The 21,794-nt window shown below is 45.3% G+C and overlaps 1 protein-coding gene across 8 annotated transcripts in view; it reads right to left on the minus strand.

Moving 5' to 3' along the window:
* Positions 1–21,794, minus strand: part of SEMA5B (semaphorin 5B) — a 362,976-nt gene that overhangs the window by 162,740 nt on the left and 178,442 nt on the right. For all 8 annotated transcript variants that reach the window (XM_084642529.1, XM_084642523.1, XM_084642528.1 and 5 more), the window contains one exon: positions 12,579–12,784. In XM_084642529.1, coding sequence (XP_084498655.1) covers positions 12,579–12,732 — 154 coding nt within the window. In that variant the 5' untranslated portion in view covers positions 12,733–12,784. The remainder of the gene's footprint in view (positions 1–12,578; positions 12,785–21,794) is intronic.

Below are 21,794 nucleotides of genomic sequence, written 5' to 3' on the forward strand. Positions count from 1 at the left end.
GCAGTCCTCTGAGACCTTTAACGGTGTGCTAGCACCAGCGAGGCGTGATGCTTTCACCTCTGGCGACGTCCTCACTAATGCAGCTTCGACTTTTCTTCCTGTAGCTCTTTAGCTGCAGAAACATTTCTGAGCCAAGCAGCAGAAGCTGGAAGAATAACACCTTTCCAGGCAGGTGAACCAGCGTGTTCATGTTGTCTAATGCAGGAGGTCAAACACTGTCTAAGGTGGAGGAAGGGAAGGTCAGCACATAACCATAGAACCTTTCAAGGATCCAACTTTTATGCCATAATTTCTCTGTTTTCCTTCTCTCCTACCAACTATTTCCCCCTCCCCCCAAACCAACCCACTATTATAATTCACTGGCAAGAAGAGGATTTCCTCATCTGCTGTTCTAAATGAAATCTCCTCACTACGGAGAGGCCCAGTCCTCAGCTCTTCCTTTTGATAGCAAGCTCTGACAAATCACAGGTAAAAGAACAACAATCCTAATGAAAAAGCTGTCAGTGGCTCAGTTCTTGCCGCAGACAGTTTAAACATCAAGCAAGCCTATGAAATAACAGGCACTGTCCCGCTTTCTATTTACTACTGCAGGTGGCACAATTTATAAAGAAACCTTTCCTGATTATTAAATTAAAGGCTGAAAGGAATAATCTTCATAGCAAAATTAAGCTTTTAAAGGCATGTCGCTGGAGATTATTAAGCTCAGCGTGGTTCCCAGCTAAGACTATCTAACTGCAAGTGATGGGAATTAATGCCAAACGGCACATTATCCTCCCCAACCCTCTTTTCTATTAGAGTGAATGGATAAAGTGGAATGGAAATCCAAGCTGCGAGAGAGGATGTAGGTCTTTTTCATTCGACACATTAAATCCTGTCACTCAGACCACAGGCATCCCTAAGGGCAGCTCAATGCTTTTATTTTAAAATGAGCCTCACTTCTGTGAGAGTAAGTGTTTGGCTGGGCCTGTCCCACCTTAGCAAAAGTTTACACATATGGACCCAATGAACTCTAGAGTTTGCTTGTATTTGACCTTTCTCCAAGAGCTGATTTTTCAGAGCTGACTTTTTCATTTGGCTGGAAGCCCTCAGTGCTGAGGCATGTTTACCTTTGCAAATTTATCTGTTTAAAAACACTATGAAAAATTAAAACCCAACGCTCTGGCTCGGCGTGTCAGCAGCAGGGACAGGAAATCTAGGAAACAAATGACTTAATGGCAATCTGCTCATCAAGGCCTCCTTTGTGCTTCATGTTTCTATTTCCAGGGGGTTAAAGAGCCACATTGTCGCTTTCTCCATGTTAGTACCCCAAAGTGTAATGGTTTCAAATACAGCCCATGGTCTGCAATGTGATCGAGAGCCCCTGAACTTTTGCTGGCCTATTTGCAGGCCAAGCTGGTTCACAAACATGGCTACAAAGACCCAGGACCTTCATAAAAAACATCAGTCCTCCACGCATGCACAAAGGTGGGGAGAAAAGAGAAGGAATTTGTTGCATTTTTTAGGCTGGGGTCAGGCACAATGCCATTTGGGAGGTTAGCCACTGATCCTGCTAGCACTTCATTGTGCATTAATCACCTGAATGTAAACAGGATGTGGTGAAAGGGCTGGATCTAAAGACAGCTGAAGCCAGCGGGATTTTTTCCATTAAGTTTGGTGGGCTTTGGATCAAGCTCTAAATGTGGAAATTGTCTCATAAACCTTGTTATGATCACACTTAATCCCGTGTCTCCTCCAAAATCCCCTTTCTCCATCCCATTCACACCTTGCATGTTTATGAGTAAAGAAGCAGGAAAGCAGAGGGCTTGAGACATCTCTGCATAAAGGATTCCACCTACAGTTTAATTTCACTTGTGCCCACATAGAGCCTCCACCTGCACTGGAGTGCAACAGTCTCGTGCAACCTGCTGCACACCGTGTAAGGATCAAGATGTTAAATACCTGCATCCGGAAAATGCAAAACCCTCTCTAGGTGATAAGTAGTATTCCTATTAGAGGTATGCCGCTGTAATCCACCATCACTGTACCCATTTATTCCCTGTTAGAAATGAGAGGGTAGCACTGGAACACATAAAAGATAGAACAGAAACATACTGAAATAGGCAAGATTGGAAATTAATGGGAAGGAGTCCCCCAGGACCTCACTCCAGAAACAAACCCAAAGCAGAAACTCCATTAATTAGCCTTCAGACTACAGATTTATATTATATAAAGTTCCCATAAAATAAAGCTGATTCAACATTAAAGGCCTGCATAATGGAACAAATCATACTATTCTCCTAGGCGCCTGCCATAAATAAATACCTGCTCTGCCAACACTCAAACCCACTTTTGTACAGGGATAACCTGACCACACATGGAGTGGTTTCCTAAGTGTCTCAAGACGCCCTCCTAAAAAGATTTAAACTGGCTTCACTGGCTGCATGTCACAAAACACGGAATGGGTATTTTTCCTGGTGCCTGAGTTGTGTGCATGTGAATTTAGCCTCCATGGAAGGTGCGCCTATTTGACAGCGTTGACATTTGTTTATCCATAGAACAGGTACAGTTAAGGCAGTGGCCATGAAAGTATCTCACACGCACCCTTGTAATGTGTCTCAACTCTGACAGGGAGGGACCACCTTTAGTTCAGTCTTCATGCCCACTCAGCCACTGGCCTCTCGGTTGGGAACGGTCAATTCTGAATGGTCTTGCATTGCACTGGATCCCACCGCTGACCAACAGATTTCCTTGTAACAAAGGTTCAGGTTTCAGGCTGAATACAGTGATGATGCCTCCTCCCCAGCAACAGACCCATCTTTGAGGCCTCTAATTTACTTCGCTGGGTGTGCAACCTCCTGTAACTCAGCCCACTTCAAGCTATCTTCCCTTGGAATTAGCCTCAATGGTGGCAGTGGCTTTTGTGATCTGGGCTCTTTTCTGCTACAAACTGAACTGAGACCATGGTCCTCATTTTATATAAACCGCTGAACAGACAGCATCAGACGGTGATAACTTCCCATCAGCACCAGCAGAGACTGGATCAGCACCAACAACCTAGAAGGGAAAAGGCTTTAGATGCTACCCCCAGGCCCCTGAGGTCAGTGTGCTTTGGTCATTGCAGAGAGATTCCCTACAGCGTCCACATAAAATCCTAGCACCATCAGTGAGACACCACTTTATAATTCCATCATCTAAATCTTCTTTACAGCTTCCTTCTATCAGCATGGACATTTTCACAGCTGAATAAAAAACTACAATTGTCTTACAATCCTCAGACCACGTAATCTTAATATGTGATTCACTGTCAGTTTAATAACCTCCTCCTTTGAAATTCTGAATCTCTCTCTGTAGGTCACACTATGGGGTTAGTGCAATAGTCTTTGGAGAACTAAGTTCCAATCCTGTGCAAATGAGCTGTGTGGCCTCCTCCTAGTCCCTATTGTACACAGCGCAAAACCAAACCACAACATGGCAAAATTAGCAAGGCAACTGGAAAAATCTATAGATGCATTGGCAAAATTGCCTAGACAAATATGCCAACATTCAGACTTAACTTTACTCCTGAAGCCAGAGATCTTGGTGTTACCCTGTGTTCTCTCACACACACACACTTTGCTATATTGTCTTAATTGTGCACTAATCACATCCTTGCCTCCGATGAATCTTGTTGCATCCGATGAAGTGAGCTGTAGCTCACGAAAGCTTATACTCAAATAAATTGGTTAGTCTCTAAGGTGCCACAAGTACTCCTTTTCTTTTTGCGAATACAGACTAACACGGCTGTTACTCTGAATCCTTGCCTCAGTGACTGCAATTCCTACTTCCCCTGTCTTCCTGAATCCCTGCTCTACAACCAAAGTTCCAGGGATTCAGAATGCTGCAGCCAGGCTACACTCTTGTTCTAGGAAATGGGGCTACATCATCCCAGGATTGCTGGCATCCTTTCCACAACTCTCATCTCCAAATTCAATTCAAAATTGCCTCTCAGATTTTCATATCTTCCTTGATTCCCCCAGCCTCCTTCTAGGACCTCATATCTACCCTCCTGTAACCGTAGCACCCTCCTGGCCAAGATGGGGTCTGCTCTGCAGGCAGCTCTGGCCAAGGAACGCAACAGTGAAAGTCCCTTCCACCCCAGGAGCACCTGTTCCAAACACCTCCTCCCAACCCCCCGGAGGGAACACACACAAGAATAGTAAAGTGAATACAGGAAAGGGAAATATTTATTCACAGAGGGATGAATGGAGAAAAATCAGGGGAAAAGACAGGGAGAGTGCTAAAACAGAATTGCATTCAACACAAGGCCCTACAGGCCCAGTGGTAGCACAGTCTGAAAGGGCAGACACCGAGCAATGTCTGCACTCCGAGTTCAGGAGTCCTGGGCAAAATTCCAGTCCAGTGCTGAGTCTTGAGTGCTCCTGGTCGTCTTTGGAGCCAGTGAACTTTCCCCAACAAACCCCTCCAGGGCCCTCTTCTGCCACTCTCTGCAAAGCCACACAGAACGACCACCTCCCCACTTAACTAGCTAACAGCCTTCCTCCTTATACCCAGTGCAAGGCCACAAGCTCCAGTACTCCCGGCCCCATGCAGCTCTGGGCAGCAGTGATACTGGGTCCAGCTCCCATCTGTCCTTCTTGAGCGATTCCTCCCTGGCCTAGTTCTCCTCCTGGCTCCTGTCCTGGAGTGTCCCAGATCCAGGTAATCAGCACTCCCCCGCTCAGGGCAAACATTTAAAGGGGCCATGCTCTCTATACCCCAAAGGGGTTATAACCCCCCCCCCATTTCACTCAGTCTCATTTCCCTCTCATTTCCTGCCCATTCACTCAGCTCTTCCAATCCTGGCCAGCTCCACCATGAGAGGAACAATGAGCAAACTCAGGATGGCATGAGAGCCACATGGAATCTTGTTTCCACCGCTCCCTTCCCTTGAAAAGCAGTGACAAAGGAAGTACAGGAGCTACCAGTGCCCCCCACAGCCCATGCTGTCCAACAGCAGGCAGGAAGGGGCAGCCTGGATGGAAAAAGGGAATAAAATCCCTGTTCTCTCCCAGCACCAGGAGGGAGAAAACAACTCTTCTCCCCTTCCCTCATCAACCAAGAGAAGGAAGGAGACAGCAGGCGGCTCTCCTCCTTCCCAGCAGTAACAGAACAGAGGAGCTGAAGACCCACTTCGTCACTGAGTGGAGTCACAGAGACACAGTGTCATTGCCAACCCAAGACCGCTTTGTGGCGCTCACACTCAACAATCCACAGTAGTTCCCTAAACTGAACTTCCCATGGTCCTCCCATCCTAAGTTACAAGGAAGAAATGAGACCTTGTGACTTGAGCAGAGACTAAGGAATCCCAATAACGGCTCTGACACGGAATCCCTTTGTGGCCTTGAGCAAGTCACTTAAACTTTTCAGTGCCTCAGTTCCCCGGACTGCAAACTGGGGTTAATGACTCCTCCTTAATTCACAAGCATGCTGCAAGGCCTAATGACTTGTAAAGTACTTGCAGGATGTGATGTACGGCAAGACTATGTGTTGGTACAACATAACATGGATCATCTCAAACCTTAGGTTCCTAAATAATGATCACTTTCTCAAAACAGGAGTTGGCTTGCCAAATTGTTGCAATATGGACAGAGAGGAACTTATTCCAAAACCTCTTCACCGTACAAGTACAATTACTATTATTTATTAGCTTTTTTTATTACTATTGAGCAGCCAGTAAAGTGTTGTGGTCTGTTTTGAAGAATCCCCAGTGATTCAAAGCCCAGGTAAAGAAATGCCAGATAATCCCTATGAGCTAGATCATGACAATACAGTCTGCTCTCATTCGGTCCCTGGAGCACCCTGGGAAGGAGATTGTGAGGCAGAGAGTCACATCTGCCCTCCTGGATCCCTTGCTGCTCCAAGGAAGAAGTAAACTCCATAGATCTATACCAGAACAGTGCGTGCTGCCTGATGCACTATAAGGTGGAGCCAAGGCTCTGCCATCCCCCTCCCCTTCGGGCCCTCCCAACCACTTGCACAATGGGGGTGGGAGGCCTGCCGCAGCTCTGCAAAGCCTGCTGTGCCCCTCACTCAGCTATCTGAGATCTGGGTCGCCAGTAGAAGGCAGTAAGGGGACTTTACACCCTATTACTAACTTGCACGGCTGCACTAGCCAGACTACAAACTGGCCCCCAAGTCAGCTAATTTAGAGCCTGTTTGTTGCTTTAAGCACATTCCAGGGCATTTAAACATTGTGACCCATTGTCTACCGAGACAAGCACTGAAGCTGTCACACAATCACATTCATTGAGAAAGATAAAACTAGTTGCCCATGCATCACTCATTGCTTCTTATGACAATCTGATCCATTTAATCCCTCTTTTCAGACAGGAAGGCAAGTTGCATCTTGGCTCTCAGAGCCACTGGCATCTGATGGAAAAAAAAAACAAAAAAAAAAAACACTCTTGTCATCACTCAACCTTTCCAGCCAGCCTCTCCCACATCTGGGGGTGGATTTTACATTACCTCTACACTCACGTCTATGCCAGCAATTTTGTGCCAACAGATGTGTTGTATAAAATTCAGAACCACTATCTCCCCGATCAGATCCTGCAGAGTCCGTAGAGACTCAAATCCAGTTAATACATATGTTTTAGACAAATACAACTTACTAGGCTCCACACAGGTGTAACTGGATGAAAGTTTATGGCCTCTTTTATACAGGTAGTCAGGCTAGAGTATCTAATAGCCTATTCTAGCCTTTGAATATATAAATCTATGAATGAACATCAACCTGAAAATCCTTTAGGATTGGGTTTTAAATCTGCAGATTGCCAAGGCCTTGATGATTCCCTTTTTATTAGCACTGGGCAATTCTTAGAAGGTTTTAAGTAGAGAGGCTCAAGCTGCAAAATTCAGACCCAGATTTCAAACACAGGGACCATATGGTACTAGGGCACATTAATGGAGAGAGAGGACCATTTGTGAAATGTAGTCCATGATCATCCTCCAGTATTAACTTTCACTTCCTGTTTGAAAGAACATCCAGAAAAGTTCGACTGTGTATTCAAAGCATTTCCACATGTATCCGGTCTGCATGCCAAATCTCCTGGGAACTGGCTTCCTACGAAACACTTCCAGTATTTCACAGCCTCACCTCTGTCTAGTGCATTAGTGTGACCCATGGTGAATGTGAGTTATAGGCCCCTCTCAGTACTGAGGATACATGCTTGTTACTACCTAGAGAGCATTAGCACGAGGTATCGTCTTATGCTTTGAGTTCTAGAAGTCCCCAAATCTGTCTCCTGTGTGTCAGTCAAGATGATGGCTATTACATCAGTACATCCACTGTGTGTACACATGGAAATCCAAAAAGGGAAAGCTAATCAAGCTGTCTCTAATCTCAGAAAGGTTATCCCAACCCGATGGCTGGAGATTATTTGCCAGTTGTATCTATCCTTGCAACACTCTGAGCAGATAAAAAAAATGTGTGTTAGGGTTTCCAAGTAAGGGCTTGATCCTGAAAAGTGATGAGCGCTCTGGCTCTGCTTCAGCAAAACACTTAAACATGTGCTTAGCTTTAAACACATGAGTCATCCCATTGGCTTCAAGTTAATCATGTACTTAAGTGTTTTGGTGGATGAGGGTCACAGTGCTCATCATCTTCAAGGATCAATTCCCCTGATAGTTAAAGGATAGTATCAATTAAACAGTTCTCATACAGGGATACATTTAATTCAGGCACAATGAGATCTTTGGAAGGAAGGTGTTAGTGAAGTGCATCATGTTATTGTTATTTACAACAGAAGGTGTGTACAGAGGCTAACTAAATCAGTTTTGCAATACTATTGGCTCATAAACTGAATCTGTTAAGGAGCAACATTACGCAAACCTTAAAATCCAGAATGAGCTCTCTGGAAAGTATATATTTGTTTATATTGAACCACCACAGAAAAGTTGTTTTTTTCTGCTTCTCTTTCTTTTGCTGGGGATGCTGCCTGGGATTTGCAAAGCAGCACTGCTTATTAACAGCACAATTTCATGTCCTTGATCCGACTAATTCTGAATGATATATTCAGGACTCAAAGCAATATTGCATGCAGCTGTTATCAGAAATTAAGCTAGTGGCACCTAAAAAACACCTAGCTGCTCTTCAAAACTCTACATGGATTCACTCCTCTATGCTACCTTTTTGACCTACTCGCAGCCAATTCCCTCTGCTCCACAACACTTCCTCGCGTGCTTCTCCTCTGCATCCCACACCCATGCCTCTTCGTGGTTGAGGGTCGCTCTTTCACTTGTGTTAGCCCATCTCTTTAGAACTCCCTTCTTCTCCTCTCTGTGAGAGGCTCTGAATCACTCCCCTCCTTTAAACCTTACCATAAAATCTTCCTTTTCTCTGCAGCTTGTGAGTGACTCTCTCTGTTTCCAGCATTTTATGAATGAAGGGCACTTTTCCCAGACCCTTTTTATCCCAGAGGCCTTTCGGCACAGCACACTGAATCCTTTTTATCAGTTCTCATTGTGTTGATTTGCAAGGCTCGTAGGACACCATTGATGAGTAAGCACCAAAGAAAAAATATTATTGTATTAAAAAAATACATTGTACTGTATAGCAGAAAGCTGTTGTGTGAGATTTTCAGATGGTTGCCAGAGAGCAAAATTACTTTCCTAACCATTGTTCAATTATTTATGACTTTATTGCTAGTAATTTCAAAACAAATTCTAAACCAACCCTGAGGAAGAAAATATCAGACTCATTTGCTATAGTTCCATTTTCAAGATAAAAAAAAAATACTATGAGGTTTTCTAATAGAAAAAAGAAATCCACAGCCAAATGCCTTTGAGGTCAAATAGTCTGCACCACTGCAGTCTTAGGCACATGTTGCTGTTGGTCACCCATCAGTGTCACATTAGCAGCTAAAGTTTCAATTCCCTTAATGGAGATACCAGGGCAGCAACGGATTTTCCCATATTAACTTTGGTTTCCCCCAGATATTTGGCCAGAAATACCTCTCAGACTTCATCCCACAACTCTCCTCCTTTTTTAACTAATTTTTTGGTTAGGAATGCCAAAAATCAAGCACACTCAACATGAATGCAAATCTTTAGCAAAATTTCCTATGGGTTTTTCATACCTGGGTGGTGGAGTTCATGGATGATCGTGTGTATTGATTGGAAAAAAACACACTAACGGTAACAATGTATTAGTGACCAATTCAACTGTAGTGTGGGTGTTTGGCAGACTATCGCGCAAATCCAAGAGAAATAAATCATACTCCATTATCTTTCAGCCACGCAAAGTTAAAGCAGCCTTTTGTTTCAGTACAAAAAGCACACATTTAATAGCTCCCCATAGATCTGAATGTTTGCAAGTTGGCCGGTTTAAAACAAAAATAAGAACAATGCATTTATATGCAGCAAGCTACGTTCATGCTACCCAAGTCATATTCATCTGGTAGCAGGTTACAATCACACATCAGCCCAAAGTAAAATCCCAGATTAGAACACTCCCAAATCAATTAAAACACCAGGCAACAGAAAAGGCATCCGGACATAATTCAGGAGAGAGCAGGTACCTGCCAATAGGCCAAATTTTGCATGCATGGAAACTTTCACCAACAGTTATGATAGGACATGGAAAGCTGCCATATATAACACCCTATGTGGTTGGGGATTTAACAGTCTTAGTTACCTAGCTCAGTCCACCTCTTCCCTATGTATCAGCATACATATGATGGCTCAGGTCAGCTGAGGCAGTTTTACTGACAGTTCCCCCACTGGGGGACCTAAGCAGGAACATCCCCCCCACCCCCAACACATACTAATAATTAATAGGGTGTCCCCTTAAGCTGCTTGGGCCCTAAGCAATTGCTTCGTCTGCTTAAGCCTAGCACTGGCTCTGGTCCCGACGTTGTGTATGCTTGAGGAGTGGAGGTAGAGGAGGAGAGCTGCACTACCAATATTGAAACAAGGACTCCCACAAATAGGTCCATCTTAGCCTATAATAACTCCCATGTCCCAGGGTGAAAGCACTGGCTGATAGGAGAGAACTAAGGACCCTAGTAATTTGTTTAGTCATTTAAACAACATTCTTTCCTAACCATAACCAATAAAGAAGGCAGCATGAATTAAAAAACAAAACCAGAAAGAATTAGTAGAAATCTGACATAAAAAGCTGTTCTCAAGTGACTTCTGGCTAAGTTTGGCAGATCCAGGAGATTCAGAATGGACAAACACATAACATATCTAATTCTACATACCATTGCACTGGCTCGGACTTTGTTCCTGTGGAATGGATAAATAAACCTCGATAGGACACACCTTGCCGCAAAAGACTTACAATACTAGTAGACAAGACAGAGAGTGGTGCCCTACCTTGACCCAACTTATCAATAACCAAGCCAAGACTAGAACCCAGAGTCCTGACTTCCAGTCCAGTGTCCTACCCACTAGACCATGGGCAACAGCTATGGAGATGTATGGGGTCTTGGGAAAAGGAATCCTCCACCAGGCTGTGGAGCATCAGCCCAGCTGCTCCATAGGCTACAGTATCATCAGCTGCCCTTGCACTCCCACTACACAGTAGGTTATGGCCCATGGAACAAGGTATTTGCGGACCTACTGGCCACAACCCTCCTGCTTCATGCTGCCATGGAGAGAGCCTTCACAGAGCAGTACTCTGCAGCACGTAAGATGTGGATTCCCCAGTCTGTTCCCCTTGCACAGCGGAACTGCAGTGGTTCCAATGCGTTCAGCACTTTTCATGCCCACTGGTGTCGGCGCCAGGACAGGATAGAGCCTTAAGAGCTGTGACGTGCTTTTTGGATGCATAACACTCTCGTCCATAGATTTTTGAGTGCTGCTTGTAGCTAAGGAAGGGAGGTGCCTTTAATTTCATTCTGCATATTTTCCTACAGAACATCTTCCGCAGGGCTGCATAACCTAGCACACAAGACTACAATGTACCGAACAATCACCAGGAAACAGGTGCAGAAAACAAACAATAACCATGAATCTAACCAAAGTTTAGAGGACCCATGTGAGGACATTTGCCTTAGATGGCTGTAATTTTCATCTCTATTTCTTTCCTATAATTGCCGGGCTCTAATTAATCCATACCAGAAAAGAGCAGCAAAAGGGAAAAGGAATGCTCTGGGTTTTGTGTGTTCCTGCTATGCCTGATTAACACAAAGCAGTTTGGCAAATGAAGACACCCATCTTGAGCATCAACATCTCCAACTGGCTTTCCAGGATCAGCATAAACATGATTCTAAACTTCACATGGGCTCCAGAAGCTAACACATCTTAAAGATAGATCCTATAAACTGGTTCTTTGTGAACCAAAAAAAAACCAACAACGAAAAAATCTGTCTTTTGGATAATATTAAGACACCCAACTTTTCTCTCTCTTTGTACTTGTAATATGCTCATTACTGTATTATCTGTTTAAATAGCCAATTAAGTTCCAACACATTTTTTAACCTCATGGATTTCTTCTTTCACCCTTCCCCAATAAAGCAGAAGGTCAGCATTATTAAGCAATTAAAAATCAAGGTTTATTTATGCATTCTACAGAAACAAGGTTCGAGCCAATGCCCTATTATGTACTGTAGGCTTAAAGTTTTGCTAATTTACTTTAATCCACTTAAACCTTTAAAGCATGGATAATGGAAAACAGACAAGAAAACGGTTTCCAAATGTAAAGACAATAGCTTCCTTCCCTCCAAAGAAGCATAAAGCCTTAGACAAGAGCCCTAAAAGGTCATCAAGGAACCCTTCAACGTCTCCTTTCTCCCTAGACACCCCATCTCAAAGGTCACAGAAGCCTCATTCAGATGCCCTCAGCAAAGAGCCTAACCACAGATGCAATGCAATCCCCCAAAGGGGAACCAAAATCAATACTTCAACATTTAGGAGGAAGCTACAGCAGGCAAGGAGGCTCAACGCACTATGGCAATGGTGTATGGAACTTCTTGCTCAGATCTGAGGGTGATGAGGGCCATGGAACTATATGGATGAGTAGACAGAAGCGCTGACGGAATCCTAGGGGTATCACTACTACACATAACAACACAGACCATTTATCTGGGATAAGGACACAGTTCTTCATGGGAATTCTTAAGCTGCAAGACACTAGTAAGAGGCCTGTGATGTTTTTATGTGTGGCACTGTCGGCCTCTGCAGTTAAAAAGGCTGCTCTTTTGCCTCTAAGGTCAGAAAAATCAACAAGAACAATGGAAGCAACTAGTGACTATTTTATTATTATTGTCTACACAATAATCTTGCTCTAAATGTCCAAAATAATAAATGTGCCTTGCATTCAAAGATCTGAAAAAACTTTCCAAGTATGAAATAAGCCTCATATTAGCTCTGTGAGGTTTCTAAGCATTATTGAACCCACTTGCTGAATTTTGCCTTAGTTTCCTATCCGTGAGTCGCCCAAGATCACAGAGTCAGTGGTAGAATGGTGAAGAGAAACCTTGAGGACTTATCTCCCAGCCCTCTGCTTTGACCTCGCCACTTCCCAGGACACAGCACTGTAGGAAGGACTTCAGAGCAGATTATCCTATTGTACCTTGCAATCAAGCTAAGACATCCAAGGGAAGAGAATCTCTTACCTTCGAAAGCAATGGTGGGGTGTTCTCTTCTGATGCATTGCTGTTGCTCAGTTTCAGGGTATTCAGGTGCATTCTGTGATGCTGAGAGATGAAAAGTGAGAAGGAAAAGGCTTGCCAATGACAGAGAAATGCCCTTTAATCTTGATACAACCATGATTGGAGGCCTGCTGCAGATCTAGCTTCCAAGGCAGGCCCTGAGAGGATACCTGCAATGCAAAGAATTTCATTTTAGGAAACATACATCCCTATCTAAAGTCTGCAACAAATCTCTGGGGGTGGTTTTCCTCTTTCATTACAAACCCACATTAACTAGATGTGATAATATTCAGTAAACAATACACTGAAAAATTAAGTGCCTTTATACAACTCCTAGCATGCAATACCAACAAAATTTGTAAAGATACTGAAATGTGCAAATACTCCAAATGCATGTTAATGGCTCAATATTAAGTATAGGCATAATTCAAGTAATGCAAATGCCATAATAAACTGCTTAAAGAGACAGTAGGAAAGAGGCACCAGGTAGCAACATTACAAATTAAAGCCATAGGCTATGTTTTATTCTTGTCCCTATGGGTTTTGAATATTGCCATAAAGATGATCAGTAACTCTTCACACCCTCTAATATCTGCATCTGCAGCAACTACTGCATATTACATCAAAAATTATGTTAAAAGAACATTAAGATTGCAAAATCAAGCACTCAGAAGTTAGGAAATGCCAAAATTAAGATTGCCCCAGCTCCTCAGCTGCTCCCACCGATTAATTCCCTCATCCCACCACACCCCATCCTATCTCTCTTCTCCTCTGCATTCCGGAATGGCTACTTCCTCCTTTCTCTGCCTCACTATCTGGCTTCCAGCAGTTTATTGAGAACACAGGAGACAGTCTGCCTGCTGCAGACTGGAGCATGCTCAGTGCAGACAGAATCTTTAGAGAATTTAGCTGCCGAACTAACAAGTTTCTACTGAGCATGTGCAAACTGAGATTTTTTTTCCAAAGGCTTATAACTTGGCCCGATGTGGGCAGTTTTTCATGGGAAGAGCAGAAGGTATGTCCCTGACACCAGGGCAACCCCCTCCCCCTGCCACATTTCAAGTGCCTGCTCCAAAGCAGGGGGTAGCTACAGCTTTTCAGTGAAATGGTTGCAAGAATTTTTTAAAACACATGCAAAACTATGTATTTTCCCCTAATTTTGTTCTCAGAAACAGCTGAACCATTTTAGCTGAAACTTTCCAAAAAAATGTAAGCTGAGGCAGAAATCCACAATAGAAAATTTCAGCCCAAACAGTTACTTGTATGGTAAGCAAGTTGGGGCAGGGGCAGTCTCTTTGTTCTGTGTTTGTTCACCACCTAGCACAATAGGATCTTGATCCATGATGGGAGCTCCTATGGTAATACAAACAACAGATAATAAGAACAATAAAGTTTGGCAAAGTTATAAGCAACTGTAATGGTCCTCACTAGGGGTCTAGTTGGGAAGTGTGGCCTAGTGGTTACGGCCACAACCCCTGACTGTCATGGGGGTTGTGAGGAGGGGAGCCTGGGCCCTTCCACTCCACCGGGCTCCAAACCAGGGCCCTTTGGGCTACCAGTAGCCTAGCAACCAAGTAAGGTTGCCAAGTTTCTAATCACACAAAACTGAACACCCCTGCCCTGAAGTCCTGCCCCTTCTCCGAGGCCCCGCCCCTCCTCGCTCCATCCCCCCTCCCTATCACTCACTCTCCCATATCCTCACTCACTTTCACCGGGCTGGGGCAGGGGTTTGGGGTGCAGGAGGGGGGTGAAGGCTCTGGGTTGAGGCCAGGGATGAGGGGCTTGGGGTACAGGCTCCAGCTGGGGGTGCGGGCTCGGGTTGAGGCTGCAGATGAGGGGTTTGAGGTGCAAGAGGGGGCTCCAGGCTCGGGGTACAGAGTGCAGGAGGGGGTGCATGCTCCACCTGGGGGTACAGACTCTGGGGTGGGGCCAGAGATGAGAGGTTTGGGGTGCAGGAGGGGGCTGGGGCAGGAGGTTTTGGGGGTGCATGCAGGCTTTGGGAGGGAGTTTGGATGCGGGAGGAGACTCCATGTTGGGGAAGAGGGTTGGGGTGCAGGAGGGTTTAGACAGTGGGGTCCTGGAGGAGCTTACTGCAGCTTCCAGGGAGCAGCGGCCAGGACCCTGCAGCCCCTAGGCGCATGGGCAGCCAGTGAGGCTCTGGGCACTGCCCACGCATCTTCGGGCGCTGCGACCTGTTCCCGGCCAATGGGAACTGCTTAACAGGCATTTGGGACACAGGCAGTGTATGGAGCCTCCCTGACCGCCCATGCGCCTAGAGACTGCAGGGACGCGGTGGCCACTTCCAGGAGCCATGTGGAGCTAGGGCAGGCAGGGAGCCTGCCTTAGCCCCAGACCCCCACTGCGCGACCGGCCGGACTTTTAACAGCCCGGTCAGCGGTGCTGACCGGAGCCACCGGGGTCAAATTTCAACCGGGCGTTCTGGTCGAAAACCGGATACCTAGCAACCCTACAACCAAGGCTGCTTAAGGCTGTCCTCACTGGGTCTCTTCCTCTCATCCCCCCTCCCACCAGGGTCAGCTCAGTCCAAGGCCTTCCCCTGGTGGGGAAATCCAAACCAAAAAGAAGTAAGAGGGAGTTACCAATGTCCAAGGTCACAGGATACTTCCCTCTCTGGTTGTACCTGGGGTGGGTCCTCCCTTCCCTCAAGGAGGCCCCCTTTGGGCAGCTATATCAGAGCCTTTAGGCTTCCCCTCTGCTGCTGGAGCTACAAGTCTGCTCACCTCCAACTCTGACACCCAAATAAGCTAATTGTTCCCTGCTTTTTAATTCCTCCAGCAGCTGGAGCATTTGCTGCAGGTGTGGCGGGGAGGGGCTGGCTGAACCCAAAATAATTCCTTAACCCCTTGTTGCCCAGTGTGGGGTCTGTGCACACCATTACAGCAATTGAAAATGGGATCCTAGAACAGGAAGCGTCAGGCAATTTAAACTATAGGCAGGCTCCACGTACCGTAGCAGTTCCACGTACCGTAAGAGACTACATCCAATTTAAATCCTTACTTGGGCATACTCAACCCAGCAAGATTCAGCAAGTTCTGTCTGAAAAAAAACCCTCAGGATTTGGCTCAGTGGCAGTTTTGTCTGACACAGTGAAGTCAATGGAAAACCTCAGATTGGTTGCAATGGGTTTCGATCAAGGCCCTCAAGGTATTCAGAATATGGCCAGAGGATTTTTCAAATCTTTTGCCTCCTTTTGAATTGCTATGAGCACCATCAATCCCAAATTATGTCACTGATTGTTCTGACAGACATAGCAATTTCCTGTAATATCCTTGAAAGATATAAGTGTATTAAGTTTATGTATTATTAAGGGCTGGGATTGTATGTAACCTCTCAGGGGGGAGATGTGACATACAGTGCAATCCCATGCAGCATCTTTGTGGTCCATTGTTTTAATGGAGTGGTTTATATATGACTATGTTCTATTCCATGGAGGAGGACTACTTTAGCTCCTCCAAGAACTAAAAACTGTGGGTGGTGATTAAGGCAAATCAGTCAGGTTGTAACCCCCTTCCCAGAGAGGTACCACCTCCTGCAGAGGCTCACATATAGTAGTTCAAACTAGATTCTCCAGAGAACAACAGACAAAGAAAGGCCTTTTGGACAAATAGCCTGAGTTTCTTCACACAATGCACGGTCAACTTGTTGCCAGGGGATGTTCTGAAGGCCAAAAGTATTACTGCTCTGGGTGACCCTAAGCCTTTGACTGCCAGATGCTGGGACTGGACTTCAGAGGATGGATGACTCAAGAATTGCCCTGTTATGTTCATTCCCTCTAGAGCATCTGGCATTGGCCACTGTCGGAAGACAGGATACTGGGCTAGATGGATCATTGGTCTGACCCAGTATGGCCATTCCTATGTTTTCCTGTTGATTCAGGGCCTTCTTTCTGATCAAGCAAATGGGTGGGGAGCTCTAATCCTTCCGGAAGGCTTGGAAGGACTTGTACTACTAGGGCCCATATGACTTATAGGTGATGTTTGGTAAGCTTTTTAGCATGTGTATAGGTTCTTTTATTGTTTTCAATAGGTTTTCTCTATAATGCTTTCACCTTAAGAACAAACACACTTCCTTAGAAAGAGCTGTGTGGTAACTGACACCTATGGGCAATGACTCTATTCATAGCCTCTGGAGAGGAAGCAAAGTGCAGACTCTAGCTTGTTTAGGGAGTCTGGCTTGCTGGGAATATCACAGTGTAAGGGAACTGTGCAGCCTGGAAAAACACTGGTCAAGAGGGAGTGAGGAGCAGGTCTCCGCCCAAGAGCGGTGATGGCTGGGGGCCAGAAACCTTTAAGTGGATGTCCTTGATGGAGCACAGCGGGGGGAATATAGGTGTAGTTGCCCTAAACTGTGACAAGTATTACTGGCATTTAGCTATTCTCAGGCCCCAGATTAGCACAGATTTCATGGAGGGGTTTTATAAAATCCCACCACGATTCTCCTCAAGAGGGAGATATATATATATTTTCTTTTAAAAACACAAGCAAGTAAAAATAACGAGTGGCACTGGCAGAAATGAGAGCTGGAAAATAATTCAAAGTTAAGGTTAGCACAGTCTATAGCTCATGCCATTAAAGACAAGGCTATTGCAGGGATCACACACACACGCACACAAAGGGTTCTGGGGAGATGTTACATGCAAACCACGCTATGATGGGAGGCATCAAAAGAGGATAGTGTGGGGAGGAGGAGTTAGGGCAGTGGCTTCAACAGTGTTACAAGTACAAGCCAAGCAGCAAATCGGGAGGGAGGGGGGAAGCGACCCTAACACATCCCCTCTTGTATCAAAAACTTTATCACTACACAAGCGAGCAAGGGACTGAACACAGCAAATATTCCCAATATCTAGGAAGATGTGCTTTGAATCACTCTCTCCACCCTGGGTTCCAGAGAAGGTAGCATGCAGCCTTCCTCCACTACAAGGTGCTCATTATGGTAGAGGATGTCAAAAGGGGGGAGAGGATCTGGGAGCACCTCACCCAAAAAAGGTGACCTTGATTGACACTGTTGAGTTGCAACAATAGCCAGATATAAAATGCTCACCCTTGACACAAAGACGTGCTACGCCGCCTGCACATTCCTGTGATGAACTCCTAATTCACTGTGAAGTCTAGAATCAGGGGGTAGAGAAGCCCAATTTTCATACTCTCCAGGATCATGGAACCATAAAAGCTGCAGGGAGAAAAGACTCCCAATGTCATGCAGTCCATTCTCCTGCTAACGCAGTGTTCCCTATTGTACAGTTACTAGCATTTTGTCCAGACTAGTTGTAAAATGTGCCAAGTGATTGGATTTCTGCCACTTTCCCTGGGAGACTATGCCACAGCCCAGTAGAGATATCAGTGTTCCCTAGAAAGTTTTCCCTGATAGTGTAAATTTCCACTCTCTCTTTAAAGGTTTACCAGTGTTATTAAATCTAAAGTTGTATTCAAGATCATTACTTTCAAAATGATACCAAGGAGAACCAAGGTGAAAAAGAAACCTTAAAAAAATCTAAAACTTAAATATCTGTGAAGTTCCCACTACTCTGAAAAACTGAACAAAAATCAATGCCATGAACCCCTTGAACTGAGACCCACTGTAATCAATGGGAAATGCATGCTTGGATTTTTAAAAAATAACTTCAAAAGCCTTTTTATGGTGGGTGGGTAAGTTTATGGTTTTATTGAAACAGGACATTGGAAGCTGGGAGCAACAGCAGACAGAGGTGCATTGGCACCAAGATATTCAAAATCTGCATTGGACCAATACACAAAATAAATATAAATGTTATACAACATGACAGCTGAGCAATACAGTCATGACAGCCTAGCACAGCAAACTACGCACTGTAAAAAAAAAACTCCAACCCAATGCGGACAAAAATGCAGTCCTTGCTATATTCATATGTCATTGCTTGCCCTGACCACAGACTGCAGCCAGCTGGAGTTCACTCTTTCAGACTGTTTCAAAAGGCTGCTTCTCAATATCAAGAAAAAAAAACAGAGCTTTTCTCTCTGCCACCAGCAGTTGGTACATTTACCCATTAGTGCTGTTTATATTGTGAACAGTGATCTGTCTTACAACAGAAAATGATACAGTGCAATTATATAACACGTTTCAATCACATTTACAGAACTAGACTCCCTTCTAACATACTGAACTTTTTATTTTTTAATGCTAGATACATTTGACTACATAAACCATTTTCCAGATGCGTACCAGGGAAGAGTATCTCTCTCTTTTTTTTTTTTTTGTTTTAATCAATGCACTGTGGTTTTGTTTTCATTTTTTAAACCACTGACTTATTTCTACTTTTACTTCCATTTAGACTCTGAAGTTCTTGGTTCTGGCTGGGATTTGTTACTTGTAGATGCATCAGTCTCTACGAGCTCCTTGCATGGCCCTAATTAGCATACCATCATGAGGACCTAAGAATCTCCAAGATATTTATCCTCACAACACAGAGAAGTATTATTACCTCCTTTTTACAGAAAGGCTAAGTGACTTGCCCAGGGTCACACAGGAAGTCTGTAGCAGAGCAGAAACTTGAACCTGGGTGTCCAGCTTGCACTCTAACCACTGGGCCATCATTACTCTTTCTGAGTGTATAACTCAGTGTTATCTCTTTTGAAGCACTCACCAGCTTTTGACAACATTGTTGTTTCTCATACAGGAGTAAAACAATGCAAATCAGGAAATACAACAAGACACATTACTCTAATCTTTGTTATCTTGACTTATGTGAATAGTTCGGACATCTCCACATAAAATAAGAAGTTACTTAACTTACTAACTCACATTGCAGGCACATGGCATGGAAGCATGAAAGGGAGCTGGGAAGAAATGGTCTAAGGTATGAGCATCTATAGGACTAGATAGTTCAAGGGATTCATAGATACTAAGGTCAGAAGGGATCATTATGATCATCTAGTCTGACGCCCTGCACAACGCAGGCCACAGAATTTCACCCACCCACTCCTGCGAAAAACCTCTCACCTATGTCTGAGCTATTGAAGTCCTCAAATTGTGGTTTAAAGACTTCAAGGACCAGAGAATCCTCCAGCAAGTGACCCGTGCCCCATGCTACAGAGGAAGGCAAAAAACCTCCAGGGCCTCTTCCAATCTGCCCTGGAGGAAAATTCCTTCCCGACCCCAAATATGACCATCAGCTAAACCCTGAGCATATGGGCAAGATTCACCAGCCAGATACTACAGAAAATTCTTTCCTGGGTAACTCAGATCCCACCCCATCTAACATCCCATGGGTAATGGGATTAGAAGCATTCTATCTCTACATCACCATTTGATTCCAGCTCACCATGGTAGTGACCAAGGACGTGATCCAAAGACCACTGAAGTCAATTGAAAGACCCCCAATGACTTCAGTGGGCTTTGGATTAGATACTACAAGATGATACTCTCTAATGGCAGCTTGGTGGCCCAGTCTGAAATGAGTCAGTGGATCTCAATCCACTTCTGCATGGGCATGTGTCCAAATCAGAGGAGCCACCAACTGGCATTAGTTGGCCCCCTTGTTGGCAGAGAAGCTAGCGACTGAATGGTCATGGAAACTGAACTGCTGTCACCCTTAGAGGAGGTTCCTCCAGAACAGAATTCTATTATATAAACTTCCCATAAAATATTTCGGAATCAATAGTACAGGCATGTGCAGCAGAGCATGACCTACTATATCACTGGGCACCTGCCAAACTCAAGAGGCATAAATAAATTCCTGCTCTGCAGACACTTAAATCTACTTTTGTACAGAGCTAACCTAACCACACATGGACTTATTTCCTACGTGCTTCAAGATGCCCTCAAAAGAAAAAAAGACCTTTGAACTTGCTTTATTGGCAACATGTAATATAAAAACATGAGCTATTTTGTTAAGGGTTTTCATATGAATTTAGCGTTTGTGAAAAGTGCCCTGGAGTCTGAAGTCTTCTGTTTATCCAAGGAACTAGTTTGACAGTCAAACTTGCACACATTGCCCTGACCGAGTGCCTCAATCCTTCTCGCGGGGACCCTAGAATCATAGATGATTAGGGTTGGAAGAGACCTCAGGAGGTCATCTAGTCCAACCCCCTGCTCAAAGCAGGACCAACCCCAACTAAATCAGGACCAACACCAACTAAACGAGAAAGATGGGAGGGGTGGGAAAGAGCAGCAGCTTGGAGAACGTAGGCAACGATCCCGCTACCTCTCATATGGTACGCGAGCGCTCTACCATTTGAGCTAACTCCCCATGCCCTCAATGAAAAGGTATTTCCATTCCTATCCCCAGTCAGTACTTGTCATCTCTGCTGAGATGGTCAAGAAGGTTGCCAGAAGTGATGATGGGTTTTGTACTGAGGCTTGTCTGCTAGGAACTGCACTGAGTATGAAATGAGTTTTCAAGGTCCCCATTTCACAGATAGAGAAACCAAGGCAGAGATTAAGGAGCTGATTTTCAGAAGTGTCCATCACCCTGAACTCCAAGTGAAGTCAGTGGGTGCTACAGTACTCAGCACCTTGCAAAATCAGGCCATAAATTTCTTGCACAGGGCTTCTTGCACTGAGTTTCTAACCAGCCAGGGTGTGCTCCCCCCCAGCTCCGCCCCAACTCCACCCCTTCCCCCAATGGCTCACCTCTGCCCTGCTTCTTCCCGCCCCTTCCCGCCTCCTCTCCCGAGCGTGCTGCACCCTTGCTCCCCGTTTCCCCCCCGCAGTGCCTCCTGATGCCGAGAAACAGCTGATCCACAGCAAGCAGTAGGTGCTGGAAGGGAGGAGGAAGCGCTGATTGGCGGGGCCTGCCAGTGGGCGGAGGTGCTGAGGGGAGGGGGAGGCATTGATGGGGGGCTGCCAGTTCATGCTAAGCATCCAGGGCCCTGCCCCATGCTTTGCCCCGAGGCCCCCTCCTGCTATTCCCCTGGGGCCCCAGCCCAGGCTGCTCCTCTTCCCCAAAATGGGCGGGGGTTGGGGTAGGGACGGGGGTAAGGTGGGACAGACTGTGGCATGGGACTTGGGCCACCCGGCACTCTGGGGCTGGCAGGGGAGGGGAGGCAGAATATTTGGGGGAGGAGCCTTGGGCAGAAGGGGTGGGGCCAGAGGCTAGCCTCCTCGAACAGACAGTTCTTGCACTACCCATGCGTTCTGGATCTGTAAAGTAGTGCATCCACCAGCACTAACTTCACTGTCAGC

The sequence above is a fragment of the Lepidochelys olivacea genome (assembly GCF_965140295.1).
Source record: "Lepidochelys olivacea isolate rLepOli2 genome assembly, chromosome: 11".
Lineage (NCBI taxonomy): Eukaryota > Metazoa > Chordata > Testudines > Cheloniidae > Lepidochelys > Lepidochelys olivacea.